The sequence below is a fragment of the Myiozetetes cayanensis genome, unplaced genomic scaffold, assembly GCF_022539395.1.
Source record: "Myiozetetes cayanensis isolate MyiCay16 unplaced genomic scaffold, myiCay2020 scf4, whole genome shotgun sequence".
In the NCBI taxonomy this organism is placed as follows: Eukaryota; Metazoa; Chordata; class Aves; order Passeriformes; family Tyrannidae; genus Myiozetetes; species Myiozetetes cayanensis.
Window position 1 is genome coordinate 46998260 of NW_026087631.1, and position 21235 is coordinate 47019494.

The 21235-nt window shown below is 38.6% G+C and overlaps 1 protein-coding gene across 2 annotated transcripts; it reads right to left on the reverse strand.

Moving 5' to 3' along the window:
- Positions 1-1264: 1264 nt before the first annotated feature.
- On the reverse strand, positions 1265-19935 carry DEPDC1B (DEP domain containing 1B). Of its 2 annotated transcripts, XM_050330084.1 has the most exons (11): positions 19888-19935; positions 19166-19431; positions 14507-14642; positions 12026-12153; positions 9796-9926; positions 8421-8468; positions 7831-7971; positions 4221-4387; positions 2593-2769; positions 1749-1934; positions 1265-1426 (listed from the first exon to the last, which is right to left on the reverse strand). In XM_050330084.1, the coding sequence occupies exons 1-11, from the start codon at positions 19933-19935 to the stop codon at positions 1265-1267; spliced, it is 1590 nt and encodes a 529-aa protein (XP_050186041.1). The 2 variants fall into 2 exon arrangements, with proteins under 2 accessions (XP_050186041.1, XP_050186042.1); XM_050330085.1 differs by lacking the exon at positions 1749-1934.
- Between the last annotated feature and the right edge of the window lie 1300 nt (positions 19936-21235).

Sequence of the window (21235 nt, forward strand, 5' to 3'; positions counted from 1 at the left end):
TAACACTGTAGATCATGCACAGTCCCCTTGTAGAAAGCCCCAGAAATGAGTCTGGGAGCAGTCTGGGGGTCTTTGATGGTTTATGACCCCTTCTAAGACATGATTACTGCTTCTCAAACCAATTACACCTTAACAGAAGGAATTAATACCCTCAGGCCTACATGTGAATGTCCCAGTACCTCTCCAGGGATGGAGAATTTTATACCTGAGCCAGTTGTTGCAACTGACACAGTAAAAAGCATTATCACACCTCACGGGACCTGCTTCTTATAGGATTCTTCCCTTATCTGCCTCAAAACCCAGCTTGTTGCTAAACAGAAGTCAGTTTGTTGTGGTCATCCTCTGGTGGTGGGTGCTCACCCACTCTGCACCTGGGTTGTCCTTATGCAGATCAGGGGTTTTGCCACCACACACTCAAAACTCTCCACATCCTCTCAGCTGAGGGTGCAAACCTGGCCTACAGCAAAGCACATTGCTTTTACAAATGGCCAATAATTTGAGTCATTAACCTTTAATATTTCAGTCTCTCACAAACAGCAAATCAAAATCCAGTGTTCCATATTTACTCAAGCATTTACACCAAGTTAATTCGTCAAGCTATATGTGCACAAACATTGTCTAGTTTATGCAAGAGACTCATTTTTCAGATAAAAAAAAAATCCACTGACTAGTTACCAACAATACATTGCACACAAATATGTTTACACCTTGAAATGATGGGTAAATCAAACCACAGTAAGAGTGTATTATCACCCATTTAGAATAATCCCCTTGAGTGTGTGGTAGGGTTCTTCGTGGGTTTTGTTTGTTTGTTTGTTTGTGGGGTTTTTGTGTTGTTTTTTTTGTTGCTGCTGGGTTTTGTTTGTTTGCTTATTTTAAAATAACAGAGATTTAGAAAACTAATAATTACAAAAATACTGATAATCAAAGAATCGACTATGTTGGAAAACACCTCCAAGATCATTAAGTCCAACCCTTGATCCAACACTGCTGTGGTTACTAGATCATGGCGCTCAGTGCCACATCCAGTCTCATCTTAAAAACCTCCAGGGATGGTGAATCCACCACCTCTCTGGGCAGCCCATTTCAATATAATGGCTCATATTTCTACCCCCTCAAAACTTTCCTCTTCTTTCAACCTTTTCTACAATCTCAGTAGTATCCCCAGTAGTTTTTTGAGTAGCTGCATGATGCTCAGGCTTCTTTTGCATAAGATCCATTGATAAAATGTTCTGTCTCAGTTTGTTGATATATTTAAAACCATTTACATCCGAAAGCTTCTGGTTCTGTGAAATGGTTGAAAAGGCTTTTTTAAGGCCGACATCAGGACTGGTGGTTTCAGTTTAGTTTTTTCAGGAAATAGCACTGCTTCAGTTCCAGATGTAGGAAATCGTACTCTATAGACTTCAGGGTAAGATTTCTGAAACTAGAAAAGTACATTAATTCAAATTAAGAATCTGACCAGCTTGTAAAATGAACTACGAAAGTGCAACCTTCACTTCTGGATCAGGAAAATTATTTCTCTAATGGCCTCTCTATATTTATATATATAGAAAATATCACCTAATTTTCTCATATGGATTGATTCATCACAGTACCCTGGTTCTAAATTATTATAAATTTGATATCCCCAAGCATATGCACTATTTTACATTTTAGTATTTCTGTACAAGAATATATGTCTAGATAAAAGACTGGATAAAATCTTTTAAGTTCAAATTAAAGATTATAGAGCAATTTTTATTTACTTGCTTGAGCTTCTTCTTTTTATCCTTCACAGATATTTCTTTATTCATGACAATTTCTTCCAACAAAGCTGCCAGTGGTTCTTGAGAGCCAGTTGCCCTTTGGTATTCACATTCATCTGTACTGATTTGGTGACAAAATGGTGGAGGAGGAAGTGTTGCATCAGTATCATCTCTAGCACATTTTATCTGAAGAAATAGTAAAAAAAAGAGCAGCTATGTTTTCTGCAAAGAATTAGCAAAAACTGGTTTAATTAATTGACCACCCAGAAACATTAAGTAAAGAAGATATGGTATACAGACCCTAAACTGTACTTTCTATCTCTTGTACTAATCTAGTGAGTTCAAGGAATTTGAAAAAACATGACAAAAAGGAAGACTGTTCAACTCTTGAAATAATTTTAAAGTTACTTTTTCAGTAGAAAATAAAGATAGAGGATCTAAAAGCCAGCTTTGAACAAAACAAAATATGGTATCAGAAAACAGAAAGTTATAAAAAAATGATAAAGTAAGGATGGCTCTAAAAAAAAAAGTCACAACATTAATGGAAACTCTTTATAATTCACAATTTTCCTCACTATCACATAGTTTACCCATTCCATGGAGAAAATAGTGCTGATTACCAGGAAAACATAATTTAAAGTTCTTGTCTCTAAACCATTTAAGATTTGCTTAGTTGAGTGTGAACACATAGTTAAGGTTGAATACCAGTAGTCAAAAGTAGTTAGCTCTTCATAAGCTAACAGGGACAGAACAAAGTGTTTTAAGAACTTTTGAATTTCAGAGAACAAAGTATAAATTTTTCCTAGAAACACAGACATAAGAGTTTTTTTCTCTAGAGACTTACTTGGACTCTCTGGAGATGTACAACATGATCCTCTATAGAAGATTTTAAAGCAGAAGGAACACTTAAGATCTCTTGATAATTATCCATGAGGAAAGATACTAGTTTAGCAGCAAGCAGTTCATCCAAATCTATTTCATCATTTGAGCAGAGAATACAATGGGAAAAAGCCTGAACCATCTGTGAAAAAAAGCAACATCATTATTATGTATTTTTCTGATTGGTATCAAGGAGTAGGGAAAGAGGCTACATTTAAAGTGACTTTGTAGAATAAATATTTTAATATCACAATACTTACTGTACCTCCAACATATTAATATATTAAAAAACCCAATTTGTTACGTACAGTGACATTATGTTAGTGGTGGACTGAGATTACTCCTGCATCATATAGATAACCCGGTTCTGACTTTAGACTTAGAATAGACGAATTCCATTTTAGTCTCAAGACTTTGTCAAATAGCCATTTCACATGGCTCTTTACAGTTAAACAGAGAATAAGTATTTAGAGATTTTTTTAATATAACACAGAACTTTCATAGAAGTTAAGCATGAGAGGGAAAACTGAATACCACTATTTCGAAATTATCAAACCAAATTTCAGGTCCAGTTCACTTCATGTAATCTTGTGCTCAAGCATTAAGTTACAAGAGTTTTCTGTTTCTGCACTGGTCACTCCTAACGTTAAAAGCATAGGTAATAAAGATTTCTGTCATGTACCATAGATGATGCAGAAGAATTAAAACCTAGTACAAAATACTTGGACTGTAAGGATTCACTTCTAAAAATAACTTTTAGATTATAACATGACTATTTAAATAAAAGACCATTTACAGTTAATTAAATTATAACTTTAGCAGTCAAAAATATAATTATTTTAATTAAGTGCTATGCATAGTTAATTAAAATCTTAACTGCTGTGGAACAAATTTAGATTTACGCCCATTACTATAGAATTTTTACAGAAAGGGTCTACAGCTTAGTTCTCCATTGCACTTAATTTTCAAAGGCTTTAAAATTAACCAAAATAAATACACTCTTAGCCAGCTGGAATTGTTAAGAAAAAAACATTAGCAAAAAAATAGAGCTTTGTCAAAATCTGATTAAAATTATTTTCAGAGACTTTTGTGGTGGAAAAAAATTACTATTGAAATAAACCAGTAGGATTTTTTTAAACAGATAAATCAAAACATTAAGCTATATATTTCTAACCTTGACTGAAACGGGAAGTGTTTTTCAATCACACTGCTATGATAAAGAACACCAGAGACCTCCTCTGTTGTTTTTTTTTTGTTTGGTTGGTGTTTTTTTGTTGTTGATTTTGCTTATTTGATTGGGTGTCGTTTATTTGTTTGTTTGGGTTTTTCTACTGAATAGAGAAGTCAGTGGGGATTTAACTTTAAAAGATAGGGAACTTCTAAATTCTAAGCAAGTTCTTTGTGTGCTCACAAATCACAAGGAGATTCCATTTTATTCAAACTCAGATTAGCTTTCCACATAGCTAGAATACATAGACAAACCACTCTTCAAACAAGGAAAGTGTATTATGCATACACTCTCCAGTAAGAATCTTCAACCTGTGCTACTCCAAAAGCCTTGTCCTCGATCTTTTGCCTCACATTAATACATACCAAAGTTCTGGTCCTCACTGATTCAGAAAGAGGTGGCAAATCCTTGTTAAGGCTAATTCTTGCCATCATTCTCACCAACAGCTGTAGTCTTTTTCGATTTTCTGGTGGCAGCAGGAGACAACATATCTGAAGAGCTTCTACAGCCTTGCTGTGTTTTTGCAGCAGTCCTGGTTTACATGAGATCAGAAGGTAGGGTAACATTTCTCAGTTATGTATTTCCATAACATTTAACACAACATTTCTATATCAAACTCCCCAAACTCCTTTCTTACTCATTCAAGACTGCCTTAGAACTTCAGTTACCAAAGAGATTAGGAATATATTCCTAGATTTGGACTAGAACTGGGTGGCTTGTTTAAGTATTTAGATTTCCTTCTGATGCAGTGGAAAATATTAATAACCATAACCAACAATTCTTGATATTAGGATGCATGAAAAATTACAATGTTGTGATTAATCCTTTGCACTTTTATTACCCTCAGCTTTAAACATAACTGAGAAGGTATGCATAGGTGTAGCAATCACATTAAAATGTTAAGTCTGTGGCAACAATCAGAGAAACATAATGTGCTTATGCATCAGTGACAGCTATGACAATACCAACATATCCCTCACCCAGTAGGGGTTAAATTGGTGCCTCACTCTGCTTATAGACTCTTGAGAAAACACTTCTGTGAGCACGGTAGAGATATTTGAAGACTGGACATGCACAGTAGAATCTGATAATAGTTTAGATCTAATCTGTAGAGGTCTCACCACCAAAATGTCACTCCATTTTGAGTTTATAAGGCTCTGCAAAGAAAAAATTTGCCTCAACAGCACTAATATGAGAACAAAAGTCAGGAAGCAAAATACCTGCATGACTGACATCTAATAATAAATTCTATTAAAAAAAGAAGAAAACAAATAGCGACTTTTTTCCCCCAAAAGATTATAGAGGTTGGAAAAGAGAGAGAATACATAGACCTCTTCCTATGCTCAAAGCAGGTTCATCTACAGCAAGATGCCTAAAACTATACCCTGCCAGCTTTTGAATACCTTCAAAGATGGAGATTCCACAGTCTCTCTGGTCAACCACTTTCACTGTTTGACCACTTCCCACTTAAAATGTTATTTTCCTTTATATGAAAGAGGTTTCCTGCACTTCTGTTCCTGCCCATTGTCTCTTGCCCTGTCATTGGGTATCACTGATACGGCTCCTTCTTCTTTACTCCACCTACATCAATTTTTTATACACATTAGTAAGATTCTCTCTGAGCCTTCTCCTCTTCAGGCCAAACAGTCCCTGCTCTCAGCCTCTTCCTATATGGTACACATTCCAAGACTTAATTTTTGCGGTGTTTACTGGACTTGATGACTAGTGCTGAGGAAATATCTCCCTCAACCCGCTGGCAGTGCTCTTAATGCAGTTATGAATGCTGCTGATATTCTTTGCTTCAAGGACACACTCCTGGCTCACGGTCACATTAGTGCCCACCAGGACTTCCAAGGACTTCTCAGCAAAGCTTCTTTCAAATCAGTACACCCCCTCCCAGGCATTCACTGGTGCATGGACTTTTTCCTCCCCAGGAGAGGGCTTGGTAATTCCCTTTTTCTTTAGCTTTATGAAATTCCTGTTTACCTATTTCTCTAGTAAGTCAAGGTCTCTCTGAACAGCAACACACCTCTCTGCTGCATTTAGCCACTTTTCCCCATTTTGCATTATTTGCATGCTTAGTTAGGGCACTCTGTTTATGACAGAATGCCCCATCACCCAGGTCATTAATGAAGTGTTAACCACTACCAGCCCGTTATCAGTCCTGGGGTACTCACCACTAAGGGACACCCAGCTGAACTTTGGCCCACTAATCATAACCCTCTGAGTGCAGCAACTCCACTGATTTCTGAGTTTACCTCACTACCCACTTTTTCAGCCTGTACTTCCTGAGGTTACCTATAAGGATGTGATGAAAGACAGTGTTGAAAGCTTTACTACTCTCAACACAAACAGTACCCACCACTACTATCCCCTCATCAACCATTTTGGTCAATTCCACACTGTGTGAAAAGTGGAATTCTTATTAAAAAAGAAATGTACAGTAGTAAGTAGGGCAGTACTTAGAGACAGTGTTCCAAGCAGACTGGTAAAGTATGGTAGTTATTTTTCAAAGTAAAGCCTTTTCTAATTTCAAAGAAAATTTAACAAGCATACTAGTGGATATGTTTAGAAGGTATGATGTTGGGGAGCCCAGCTGGTTCTGGGCTCTCTGTAAGCTGAAATACTGCAGATGGAACTTCTTACACCTGGCAGAGGGTTAACCACGGACAGTGGGGACTGTAACACAGAGTGGGTTTCCTGTTAGGAATGTCTGCCTATTGTGTTAGGACATGTGGCTGTGTGTCCAATCATGAGTTGTTATGAAGTGCTAAACCAATGCTGTGTGTACATGTGTCACCCTAGAACTGTATAAAGGTAGCTGCACTGTTGCAATAAAAGCTGCTGGTATCCTGAAACCTATGTCGCCCTCGGCCTCGACCGCGACAGTGATTCCATATTATCACCTCATCCTTTTGTGAAAGAGATCACAAAATAATTTTTGATTTTCTTAACATTGCACAGTTTTCATTGATTACCATATGCACATTGGTATGAAATATTTCTCCTAATTTTACATCTGGGAAATTCTGGGAAATAAAACTCCTAAAACCTGAGAGATATAAAAAACAATAGAAAAGCAAACAGAAATAGAATATGAAAGGAGAGGAATAATTTTTAATAATATTATCAAGAATATTTGTTGTCTAAGAAAAAGAAGACAGAAATGGAACTATATTCGGAATGAAGAAAGATTGTCAATTAATGAAGTATAAAAGTACTAAATTCCAAAAAAAGAAGTGTTATTCTGAATTCCTTTTTCATCACAACAGTTTACTAAAAGCAATGTTGTTCACACTGAAAGAAGCTCAAACAACTGACATGACACAAAGTATGCTTACTTTCCAACTCTTTTTTTTTCTGAAATGCACTCATAAAATGTAATCAAATATTTTCCCTTTTACTGTCTTTCAGTAGGCCATCTATAGGACCAGAATAGGTGAATTTAATATAGTGTGAACTACTGAAAAGTTACAGTTAATAATGAAACTACTGCTTCTTTGAAGCAGTAGATTAGTTATTGCAATTCCTAAATTTAAGCAATGAAGGATTTTGATTTCCTTCAAATGTCGTATTTCCAGGGTTAAAAACAGTGCTTATAGCCCTAATCCTTTCTAATCTAGACTTCAGTCAAGCAATTTCTAAAAGCTTATGAGAGTTTTTAAGACACTTAAACATCTGTAAAAAAAGAAAAATCTGTTAAAATCCATGTGTTAGATGCTGAGTAATGAACAGAGGCATTTCAAAATTATAAAGACAAGCAATGGAAGACTTCTGAACTACTGTGATCAAAAGGATACAAAGATAAAACCACCTTGTGATATGAAATAAATTTAAATATTAAACAGTTTTCTATGTAGAATACAAAGGAGAAATCCTAAAGAATTCAGCTGTGATACTATTTAGTTGTGGTAAGTTAACTCCATGAAATTAATTCTAAAGAATATTTTTTTCATTATATCCCAAACTACTTACCCAACACACTAACAAAAACATCAAAAAAATGAAATGTGAGAAGAGGTTCTTTCATCTGGTCAAAGTAGTCAACTATAGTTTTGAAAACATCTTTTTCAAAGCCTGCATATGTAGGTTGCTTCAAATCTGAGCAGCTGGGCCCTACAAAGAGAAAAAAAAAAGGGGGAGGAAAAAATGAGAGAGAACAGTGATTTTAAGCCACCAACCAAATCAGTATTTTCTAATCCAGTTCATGAAAATGTACCATTAGAGGGAAAAAAAAAAAAAAGGAAGAAAATATTCATTCTTCAAAATAAGTGAAATTTTATTGATCTACTGAATTGATCTATTCCCAACAGGTCTAGTGAAGACACATAGTGGAGGAAAAACATGAACAGAATACTTAAACCTTTATATACTTCATTGAAATAAGCTGCACTGGAAGGAGAATACATGCTGTTTTCCAACTTTGTTTAGGCGATTTTTACAAAAAATAGTGAAGGTGACTATAAACAGGATTTGATAAAGCAGTAAAGGTACAGTCAATTCAATTGATTTTTATGGGGGTGGGCTGTTCCTGGGGTATTTTTCCCCCCTCCTGAATTACTTACAATTTGCTAGACATTTCATTGCGGATAATATCCAGTGAGGTAGTTCCTCTGCATGGGGAAGAAATAGACAGAAATTAAAAGGAGGAAAAAAAATTAGAAAAATATCTAACTGCAAGATAAAAGTACGGCTGAAAACACTATGACGTTCTTCCTGTATAGTAAATGAACTGATTCCAAAGCCAGGCTATACTTTAATGTAGGATCTAACTCGAATTACATCTATGCTTCAGTATCTTCAGTATTCCCTGTCAACCACTTATGCATTCTATTCTTGCAACTCAATCAGCAAAATGGATCATATCACAAATCCTTAACCCACTCTAAAAAAAAATCAAACTAATTCCAGCTACATCTTCACCAGTGCAATACAGTGAAGTGTTTACTTTGTACTGAAGATGATGAAAAGCACTTGTATATTCAGTTCTGTCATTTCTACAAGGCTGAATACTTAGAGGTGCTCCAACTAGCTTTAAAATGAACACATACATATTCTGAAGGATGTTTCATTCATAATCAAAACAGGTTTCAATATCATTCTTCTCTACTAAAACTTGTGATAACCATGGTGGTAATAACACTATGATACGTCAGATCAGCAAAGATGCTGTATTTTCTCCCTTATATTCAAAGTAATTCTAAACATGATGCTATCTCCAAAATACATTGACTGAAAACTCAAAATTTTTTAAGCATCTCTTGGTGTACAGTTTGGCTCTTTCCCAATTTTTAATACATTTTTTCCTCATGTAAACACTCCAGTTCAGGTAGTCAAAAGGGCAGGGTTGAGAAAGCTACCTTGAAGTGAACAAAATCCCTATCTTTATAAATGGTAAAAATTTGCTGCTGTTTCATCTTCGTTTTTCAACCCTAAAGCTGGAATATGTTTAAGAGAGTAATATAATAATGGCCAGTCTTCGCGAGCGAAGATCCAGGGAAGGTCTCTACACCTTCCAGCCTGCGCATTGGATTTTTTAGGTGAGACACAGTGTGCGCGGAACTGAGCCCACCCTTTAATCCTGAGGTTCATCTGCCGGGGCCAAGCGAGCTTGGACGGTGGCAGCGAGGTCCTTAGGACGTAGATGGGTTACCTTTAAGGGCTAACGAGCCCCACCTGCCCGGGGAGTGTCCCTGACCGGGAATCGAACCCGGGCCTCAGCGGTGACAGCGCCGCGCCCCTACCACTAGACCACCAGGCACTAACTTTTACAAATGGGATGTCAGAGACGAACAATGGCCTTCTACTTTATAAAAACTCTAGCACCGATGTGATCATACAAGTATAAAGATGCTACAGGCTAGTATAAATTAGAACTAATACTTAATACTAGTAAACTACAATATAAAAAATTGAGACGAAAACTTCTAAAATACTCACTTGATTTGTCTTCTAAAGTGACAATGCCTTGTTTATTAACATTGTATACATTTTGAAATATATGTTTTGAATTCACGAGTCTTGCATTTAACACTTCATCCAGAGAATCCAAACCCAAGACCCTTTGTAACCTATAAAAACACAAACACATAGTTCACACATCATCTAATCAGGAAAAAGTGAACATAAAGTATTCGGATACAATTCTGAAACAAAGGAGGCCTCTAATTCATAGAGAATATCTCCAGTTGGACAGGACCCATAAGGATCATTGAATGCAACCCCTGCTCCTCACAGGACTCCCTAGATTCACAGAATATCCTGAGCAAGAAGGAACCCACAAAGACTTCAACTCCTGGTTTGCATACCACAACCCCAAAAATCACACCATGTGCCTGAGAGCATTGTCTAAACACTTGAACTTTGTCAGGCTTGGTGCAGTGTTAACTTCTGGGGAGCACGCTCCAGTGCCCAATCACCCTCTCAGTGAAGAACCATCTCCTAATGTGGAGTCTGAAGTTCCCTGACACAGTCTGATTCCATGTCCTTGTGTCCTACTGCTGGTCATCAAAGATCATCTGCATCTCTGCCTCCCTTGCATTTGTAGACTACAATGAGGTCACCCCCCAGCCTGCTCAAAGTTGAACAGACTAAGTGACCTAAATCTCTCCTCCTAAATTCTGCCTTCAAGACCTTTCATCATCTTAGGTGCCCTTCTCTGGACATTCCCTATGCATGCTGACAGTTTACTTGGAAGGATACTGCAAGAGACAGTATCAAAAGCTTTGCCAAAATCCAAAAAACCCACATGTATCGGTTTTCCTCTGTCCCTTGGTCAAGGGTGACCTTGTCATAAAAGGAAATTGAATTGATTAAGCAGGACTTTTCCCTACTGAAATTATGCTGGCTTTGATCAATGACTGCGTTATCTCTCAAACATTTTTTCATTAACTCCCAAAATAACCTTTTCCATTATTTTTCCAGGTACTGAAGTGAGACTGACAAGACTGTAACTACCAGGGTCTTCATTCTTAGCCTTCTTAAAACTTGGGAAAATACTTGCCAGCTTCCAATCAGCTGGGACTTCTCTGGGCTACCAAGTCAGTTGAAAGTAATGGAGAGAGATCTGCAATGACATCATCCAGCTCTTTCAGTACTCTGGGATGAATTCCACTAGGCTCCATAGATTTAAGCGCATCCAGCTGGAGTAGCAAGTTTCAAACAAGTTCAGGGTCAACTGTGAGTCTCCCATTTCTCACAGTCACAGCCTTCCAACACAGACCTCTGGGGATCCCAGGGGTCCATCATCAGATTTAGAGAGGCCATGACTTTTTGTCAGGCTAATACCATTGCTCCCTGGTCAAGCTAGCAGGGTTTCAGGACCCTTCCACACAAACTGCTGTGCCAACCCTGTTTGCTAGTGTTCCATAGGGGTCACTGTGTGAAGGAGGGGCTCGGCCTTGTCCCTGGCCCTGTCGCCGAGGTCCCATCAGCCACTACCATGTGAGCTGCAGGCAGAGACCAGAGGGCCTCTCCACTCCGCTGCAATCTCCTTGTTTGAGGGAACCTGGCAGTGCACATGCACTAAAGAACATGCTGCCAATCGTGCTGTCACCAAAGCTACTTGCCTCAGCATTGAGTTTATTACATGTACATAATGTGCTAGGTTTATATTAAAGTAATCATTAGTAAGGCCTCAACTGTGCTGTAATATTAGCTAATGTATATTATTTTTTACCCCTGTATAAACTGTCTTAAACAATGACTTTAACTGCATGGTATATTCCTTTTGAATATAGAAAAGAATATCTGACTCTCAAAGCCTTCAGTACTCAAGTAGTTACTCTATTTATCTCATACAAAGTATTGGACTTGGGATTGAAAGGCTTCATAGTGTTGCATTCCTACATAAGTGTTTCTACTTCATAGCAACAAGAGAAAAAAAAAGAGAAAGACAGAGAAAAAAGTGATTAAATAAGACAAAGCCCACACAATAGGACTAGCATAACACAACACAAAAAAGTCAAAAGGCACCAAGCACAATAAAGTTTTTTTGCAGACTTGATTTGCCAAATAACAAGTAGTAGAGAGTGGTATAGTCTAGACTCTATAGCTTTGAAGGCAGTGATGAAAAGTGACTGGGTGAAATTACAAGCATTACCAGAGAAGACAGGCAAGACTATTACCTACTACACAGCGTTACCACAACTTGACTCACAAGTATACTCACTGTGACAAAGTCATAGATTTCCATATCTCTTCTATATTTGTTTGTGTTAGCTCTCTGCAGAATACAAGTTTGCATGCTGGTACTTCCCCTATAGCTATACTGTGTCGCTTGTACCACATCTCAGAGTTCTGAAATCAGAAAAAACTCTCCTAGTTAACTGGTGCCTTTTCAAGTATTAAACAGCATAATACAATTGTGCTAGAGCATTTCAAGAGTTCCTAAATTCCAATAAAGTCTTCAGGATGCAAGTGAGTGTTTGTGTTTCACATGTGTGAAACACTTTCTCAATCATGCAAACATTGTTTCTCAGTTCCTTAATTTGTCCAAAGCTGAAAAATTACGTGTATCAGAATAACCATTAAAGTTCAGGAGTCAATGGCCTTTAATCCTGTGTTCAGGTCATCTCCATGATTAAAATCAGTTCATCTACCATTTTATTGGAAAATTATTAGATGAAATACCAAAGAATTAGAAACAATTCATTCTTTTTCAGCATATACCAATCATAGTTAAACATCAAGTTCATTATCAGGTTTTATACATGAAGAAACTAAAAGCAAATAGCTACACCTGAAGACACTCCTCAGTCCACCATTACAACAGAATAAAGTAAAGCTGAGAATGTAGAAAACTACTATCCTTTGCCCAACCTTCAATCCAAGCTTGACGCTTGAAGATTGTCATTAAGGTGTCAGTGGATGGACATACAATACAGTTTGTACCAGCAACATACTTTTCAACACAAAACTCCTAGTCATTCCCAGTTCTTTGATTTGTATCACAGAGCAGTGCTAGAGTCCATTAAAAGTATAACTTGTGATGACAACCAAACCACAAAATACACTCCAGGAATACACTTGGTTACTCCAAGTGCTAATCATCTGTCATTCCACGACACTAGACTAGAGCTATCATGGCTAGGCTTCGCAAATGAAGATTTGAGAAGGACTCTGCCCACACTTCCTGCAAGTGCGCTGATGGCTAAAAATGCAAATGTGAGATAAACAAGTCTGGTTGCAAAAGGCACAGTGGAAAGACTCCTTAGGCAATATCAGCAAGACACAGTTCTTTCTGTCATCTCCAGGGTCAGTCTCAGACAATCAATGCCCTGAACCACCTGCATGCAGGGTTGGGTCTGCAGCTTCCAGTGCACCTTATCACCTGCCATTTCATCCCTCACCTGTCACTACAGGACTTTACAAGTGTGGACATATCCTGCAAGACTGTGCAGTGGATTTTTTAGGTGAGGCTCAGCATGCACAGAACTGGTCCCACCCTTTAGTCCTGAGGTTCATCTGCCAGGGCCTAGCAAGCTTGGACGATGACAGAGAAGTCTTCGAGATATAGGTTTAATTAGAGTATCCTTCTCTTGGATGGATGGCCTTACAGGGCTAAGTGAGCTCCATCTACTTGGGTTTGAAATTAGAGTTGTCCTTCTCCTAGGATGGCCGCTGGAAGGCTAGTGAGCTCATCCTGCCCATGGACACATTTTATCTAGAGCTAGTTTGAAACAAACAGCAGCCTCTGAAATTAAGAGTCTGGTCTTCCACATCAGTATTTCATGGCACAGACCCATGCTCATCAATCCCCACACAGCCAGTAAGTGCTCAGATTGATGCTGGAGCAACCCAAGGTGCCACCATTTTCAGGTATCTGTTTTCTTCAGCATTTCAGTAGAAGATACACCTTATTATAAATGAGCCAGCAGAAAGGAGCTTATACCTCTGCCTCAGTTACTTACTGATTTAATATCACTGTATTAATCCAAACTTGCCAATGAAAGAGATTTTGAGCTATGCCAGACTGCATGCTGTTGCATCTGAGTCAGACGTATAGAGGCAGTCTTTTTCTAACTCTTATCAGGCCAGGATGCTTGGATGGAAATCTAGAGCAGATAGCTAGAAGCTGTAGCATGTTAAAACTTCAGCAGAAATTTGCTCAGTAATTAAAATACTCTATTCTCTTGACTAGTCTTTGGCACTCCCTATTCTTCTATCTTAATCTTCTACCTAGTATTGAAGTTCTTAGGACCATATTCTTCCTCTTCAGGAACCTGCTGTACATAAAAAGTGCACTTGATTTGCACACAATTAATTGGATTGCAAATATGAAATAACCATTCATTCAGAAATTCTACATGTCCAGCAAAATGGTAGGAGCTACTTTTCCAAACAGACTATGGATCACCAAGAAATTGAAGGTCAGTGTCCTGTAATGAAAAGCAGTAATAAAAAGGCAACAATTATCAAAGAAGTCCCAGGAGTTCACAAAATATGACATGGAGGAAGGACTTAGAATATACATAACTCCAGAAGCCTAGGCTTTTACCATGTCCAGGTGGTAAGAGTTGATAAAATTTTTAAAATAAAAGTATTTAGCATTTAATTTTATAATCAACTATTTTGTGCCACAACAAAGAGGTCATTAGTTCAGTTCTGCTTTCCAAAGCAAAACTGGGGAAGTGAAAACTGGGTGTTTTACCATTGAGACGGATTTCACTGGGATACATTCTTGAGAAGCGCCAGCCTTCGGTTCATTCCAGTCTGGAAATTTAATTATTTCCTTTCCACATGAAGGTTTCTTTGGATATGACTTCAGTGGTGAGGAAGGAGGAAATCTATAATTAGAGAATATTTTTAAAGCCTCTGAACACCAACTTAACCATATTTACCAATGCAAAACTGTAGTAGGCCTTCACATGCAAAAATACAGCAAATGCCTTGGACATTTGGTGTTCCCCAGAGACTGGTGTTAAGTACTATGTAAAACACAGTGAGGTGTCTTGTTTGGCCTCGAGCTGTTGCTCCCAAACACTCCAGGTCCTTTGTACTTCCCATGACACAGCTGAGCCTTGGGTGAATGTCTGATATTCCAGTGCATCTCACATAGCACCAAATGCCTAGGCACAGATAGCTGACTCAGGTCATAACTAGAAGACGCTGATCCTGATGAAAAAGCTGTGGATTTAATTAAAGTGCATGCAAGTGTCCACACAAAATTTTATCAACATTACCACGTTCTTCTGTGTTTACATGCTTCCTATGTGAAGACCATAACCTGTAGTTCTTCTCTGGAGTCTTTTTCCATTTGTTGTGCAGATAAATAATTCACTGGTTAAGGCATTTCAGGAAGTGCCTTGAAGAAATTAGCAGAAATAAGCCCTAAGCCAGCCCTTGTAGAAAACAAGGAAAACAAACTATCCAGCTTGATCAGAATCGAATTACTGCTAAGCCATGTACAAAGGAATTAATGACAGCACATCACAAAGACAAATCAGTTAGATGGAAACACATCTTCAGAATGGTCCAGACCTGATCTTGTTTACTTTTACTCCTAAGTCTTAGATGCCGAGATTCTTGATGCTTCAAGAAATTACTTAAGCCCCACTCACCTTTTAATCAGAATGTAAAAGACAGTTATGTCTTTTGCAACAAGAGCTTGTACACTGCTGGATAGCATGCATATGTATCCTACTAGAAAGATACACTCAAGAAATCCTCAGGTTTCTCCATCCTCTCATGCAGTTCCAGTAAGTTTTTAATTTAGTTCTGTGTTGTAGTGTTGTTGGTCCACTAGTGTTACTCTGCATGAGTTAAACACACGATGGTTTTGATCATGTATACTGAGACCATTTGGCATCTTCCACAGTGCTCTTCAACAGACTATACACAACACGGAGAGATGCCAATTCCGTCAGACTTACCCTGAGAAGTAGCAGCAAACATCTCATACTAATCCTGCCAGATTTACTCTGCCTTTTGAAAGTAAATCAGATTAGATGGTAGATATTCAGCTGTTGACTGATCTCAACCATTTTTCAGATACTATTTCTTAGAGTTTGATGTTAACCATCTACAAGCCTTTTTCCTTTACCTTACACTATTTTCAGCAGTTCCCTGCTTCATTTCTTCACAATTTTTAGCTTTGTGCCACTTGTGGCCCTGATTCACAAACAACCAGTTTGTGAATGAGTTATTACAAGCAGGAAAAGGAGGTGCACATTTCCCTTTTTCACATAGCATTACGGCAAGACCTAGATGAAGACAAGTTTTTGGATGAACGATGAAAACCCATCTAATTTTATGATGAAAACATTAATGGTACTCAAAGCTAAGAGCTGAGGAGCATTCCAAGCTTGACACATCAAGATCAGAATGGTTTATAGCTAGCAACACTAGTTTTAGGACTCTGTACAAAGAGGAAATAGAGATCCTTTGTGTTCAGAACAGAGGATAGAGAACAAGGTCAACCAACATTGGTCCCAATGGTATAACAGGTATTAAAGCCGAATTCCAAAAGTTGGCTATCAATGCAAGCATAATAACCCTTTAGCTTTTAATAGAATTGCTGCAATTCAAAAAAAATTTAAAGTCTGACAGCTTCCAAAACTGTAATTTCTTATTCACTATTGTAAACTAAACTGAGACAATAGGTCAGAACACACATAGTTTTTTCTATTTTCAGAAGTCACACTAGATCTCACCTTCATATTTAATACTTGCCAAATACTCTCATGCAAACCAACATTTAGCAACATCTCTTTTGCATAATCCATGAAGTGAAGAATAGCACACAGCCACATTTATGTGTGAAGGTAATGAATTACAACTGTGCACCACAGTGTATGGTCACAGCACATTAACACAAATTTACAGAAGAGGTATATAGCATGTCAATATTTCCAGAGTAAGCACTGTGAGTGGAGTTGACTCATAACACAAATTGTATCAACACAGTGAAGATAAAAAGATAGTATTTTCAACATAACATTAGGAAAGCCCACCAGAGGGAGCTGCCAGGACATGAAATGCATGAGTAAAATGGTCTTGAAAACCAGTGTTTAGGTCCATAAATAGGAAAAAAGCATGTTTTAATACTTATATCCATGCATAAAATACATAGCTTATTTATGCACTAAGCCCAGTGGGAGGAAAGCTGGCTCCAGTTAAAGATGCATGAAAGGCAGTTTTATTTAAAAATAAGTTCAATTAGTCAGTTATCTTTTCAATGGGAGGTGGAGAAAGAACAAAACATGCTTATCCAATAGCAGGTCATTACGCAGAGCACACAGAAAATTAAACAGAAATATTTCACCCAACCAACTTCTACAGCCTGCAGCTCAGGAAAGTCGTGCCTGAAAATACAAATGAATAGAAGAACAAAATAATTTGAATGTGTCAGGATGCTAACATGAAACAAACAAAAAATCTCCCAGCCTCATGAACACAGCAAACCCAAACCAAAGAGACATATTGTAATACCAGCAGTTACCAAAACTCATATTAAATCATTTAACATGAGTTCATGTCCAAAAAGAAAGGAGATACCAACAAAAAAAAAACTGTGCAGGCAGTGCTCTCATTTAGAATAGGCATGTCTGGACTGGGCTAGGAATGTACCAAACCAACAATTCACCCAGCACCATGTGCTGCAGCAGAACCTAACTCCTTTTCTGACTTTGTTCAAACAGGTAGAAAGTCCACTCAATACCTCCCCTTTATATTTAACCTTATTAAGGTCAAAGACCTAAGATCCTCTGCAGCTCTTCTTGTCTTCCTTGCCTGTTTCCCAATCTGAACTAGTCAATGACGAGGTAAACTATCACAATGTCTTGCCCTTTCATAGCAGCCATAAGCAGGCAGCCAAAGAATTTAAGAACAAGCATACATGATACTTCCTCAGCATCCTTTCCCAGCCTTCAGTCACATTCACTCACAGACTGCAGAGCCTATATTGAGATACTTAGCTAGGGATTTCCTTCAGTGAGATTCTCAAAATATCTTCAGATACAAGACCTTTGATACATGTGTCCTTCACACTTAAATCACAAATTCTAAAATTTAACACAAATCTGATCCAATCTGACTGTAAATAACCAAAGTGACACAAGCCTAACATCAATGACAGTAGAAGAAAGTACCTTGACCCAAGCTTGTTTATAACCAAGGAAAAAAATTTTCAGCATACAAACCTCTTACCTTTTAATTATTCCAAGTTAATAAATAAAATTAGGAGAGTAATGAACAACTACACTTATAGCATAGGCATACAGACCAGACAGTAAAAAAGTTTAGGTTCAGTCTGTACACAAACTAAAGCAAAAGAGCAATAGTGCAAACTGAAAAATAAACTTCATACATAGCAAGTGGGAATTCAGAGTTACTTATTTTCCCAAAGAGGATATTAAGAAAACATCTAAAAATTAATATGTAAATTTTAAGTATGCAATAAAAGCTAAAACAAGTATAGGCTTATTGCTAACTTATTTTCCCTATTGCTTTGCATGAAGATTTCCTAAAAAGAAATTTCCTAAAAAGAAGGAAATTTCCTAAAAAGAAGACTCACCACGCTAAAAGTTACATATCTGTACTTAAGGTGATGGTAATTTTTATACTACTTTTGCACTGAACAAGACACTACAAGACGGTTTAAATTCATAACGCGCAACTTCTGGACATCCAAACCTTAACTGAGGTCACAAGAGGTCAAAGAATCCAGTAATGCTAAGTTTTTATTACAAAGAAAATTCTTTTCCTCTGTTAACAAGCCACCAGTTGAGACGCTAAACAGGGATAAATAAGCAACCAAAGTTTTGTTTCTTCTATGACAATTTCAATCTCTAAACTAAGGAGCATAAAATAGGTCACATCATGAATTACTTAGACTGAGAAGGCCCTTCTCTTCTCTCAGATGGAGTAGAAACAGCAACCAAAATAGTCATGGAGTTCGGGGAGAGGGAGGACAACTGGAGGTGGATGAACAATGGCATTTTCACTTCCACCTACCTCACCTTAATATGCACTCTTCCAACACCAACAAACCTGATGTCTACCGACAGCAATCAGAACTTTCTACCTTGTGAAACTCTAAAAGATTTTGTTAGCATTTACAGAATGTAATTGAACAGAAGTGACCTTCAAAAATATTTAAAAACAGATAAGAAAACTGAAGCCAAACATTAAATTTTGACAGTTACTCATTACTAAGAAAAACAAAGTCTTTAAAAGGAAGGGGAAGAATACATCAATAGTTTTGCAGAAGCATTCTACAAAAATACTTGTAAGACATGAATAAGAGTTATTACACCTTGTTTCCAGGAAAAAAAAAAATAAATTTTTCAATCACTATATACAAGCTTACCGATACAAATGGCCATCATCTTGGAAGTCCTCTTTGCCCCACCTTCCTTTAATATCTTCGATAACATGATTTTTCAGGAACTTTTTAAGCAGTTTAACCGTCTGATCGCGAGTCACCTCTGGGCCGAAGTTTTGATTAGAGCCGAGTAGCTCATGCAAAATATCCACCGCTTCCGAGGCTCTGAAGCAACGATCGTAGCTTTTGAAACGATAGCGGTGCTTCCGTACGGGCATCCCAGCACGGAAGAGTTCTATTATCTCGTTCCACTGGGGGAGGAGAACAAAGCAAATCGTTACGGGAACTCTTCTCCCAGGAACATTTTGGCTCTGCAAGAGCGATCAGAAAGCAGAAACTCGAAAACCCGAAAGCAGAGCTACACACTTTAATTTGGTTAATCTGCGTTTGAGAGAACACTGAAAGCTAAATCCAGGAGTTAGACTGTCCAGACCTGAGAACAAATACAGGTCTAGGAAGCTGAAATAGTTAGAGCCCCATATACCTGCTCTGCTACCGACACGGCTTTAACCTCCCTTGGGCGGGACAAAAGGCTGGACCTGCCGCCCCGCTCCGCAGCGCCGAGCTCTGCGCGGCGCCAGCACGGGGAGTCCCCGCCCTGCGCGGAGCGAGCCTGGCAGCGGCGGCCGGCACCCAGAAGACCGGAGAGGGAGCAGCCGCGGGGGAAGAGCTGCCGGGGGGCACTCACCAGGCAGCGGAGCACTCACCAGGCGTGTGGCGCGGTAAGGGCCGGGCCCCACCAGCCGCGGCTCCATCGGCGCGGCCACGCCGACCCCGCGCCGCGTTTGAATGCGGGACGGGCCGTGTCGCCTCCGCCCATTGGCTGGCGGCGGGCGCACGTCAGGAGCCCACGCCACCTCTGATTGGCGATGGCGGGATGACGGCGCGCGCCGCGGGGCCGGGCGGGAGCGCTGCCCTGAGGGCGGCTCTGCGGAGCGCGGCTCGGGTTACACCCAGCCTTACCTCAGCAAGGTACACCGGCATCTGAAGGGAGGTGCCCAGAGGAGGGGGACAGGCTCTTCTCGGTGGTGCTGAGCAATAGGACAGGAGACAATAAACAGAAACTGATGCACAGGAAGTTCCACTTGAATATAGGGAAAAACTTCATTACTGTGCAGTTGACAACGCACTGTAAGAGACTGACCAGAGAGGCTGTGGAGTCTCCCTCACTGAAGATATCCAAGAAGTGTCTGGATGCAATCCCGTCCCATGTGCTCTAGGATGACCCTGCTGGACCAGATGACCCATGTGGTACCTTCTAACCTGACTCATTCTGTGGGTGACAATGGGTCAAACCGTGTCAGTGGAACACTGGCCAGTGAACTAGCACCCAGATAAAGAAAACACAACCTTGGCATTATCTAAATAATCAAACAAACAAAACAACAAAAAAAATCCAACAAAACTCAACATTTTTTTATGTTTTAAAGTTGTTTCAATCATATTTTTTGATCAGTAATTTTGTTTTGAATTCAGGGGGTGTGCTGGATAATTATTACTTACAATTATATTTTATATTATTCATACAGAAGACAGGGATTGATGGTGGTGTCACAGACCTCATTGAGTTGTTTTATATTAGCTTTTTATTTTAAAGAAAGGGTGATTTGAAAAATAAATAGGAATCTTGTCTTAAGGCACAAAATTCTGAAAGGAGGTCAGCTATGCTGCAGGGGCAGGGATATAACTGACATTCCTGTGACACCTATTACAGATGAGCTATCTGTCAATTGTTAGGTCTGCCACAGGTGAGGAATGGCTGCTAACACTAGTGTTTCATCTCCACCAAGTTTAAGGAAAACAAAATTCCCCTCTCAATGTTCACCATAACATGCACTTCTCTTTATAACCTACCTCAAATGTATGATACACTTAAGCATGTAAGATGCAAAATTTTTAGGTCCACGTCAAGTTTGTGTGATTCTCACATTGGGTGTAAGAGGACAGGATTTAATAACATTTTGTACTGATGTCATTGGCATAGTTACACTTTATGCATCCTCTTAGGATACATTCATACAACTCACTGAAACAATGCATTCTCTTTCTCCAAAT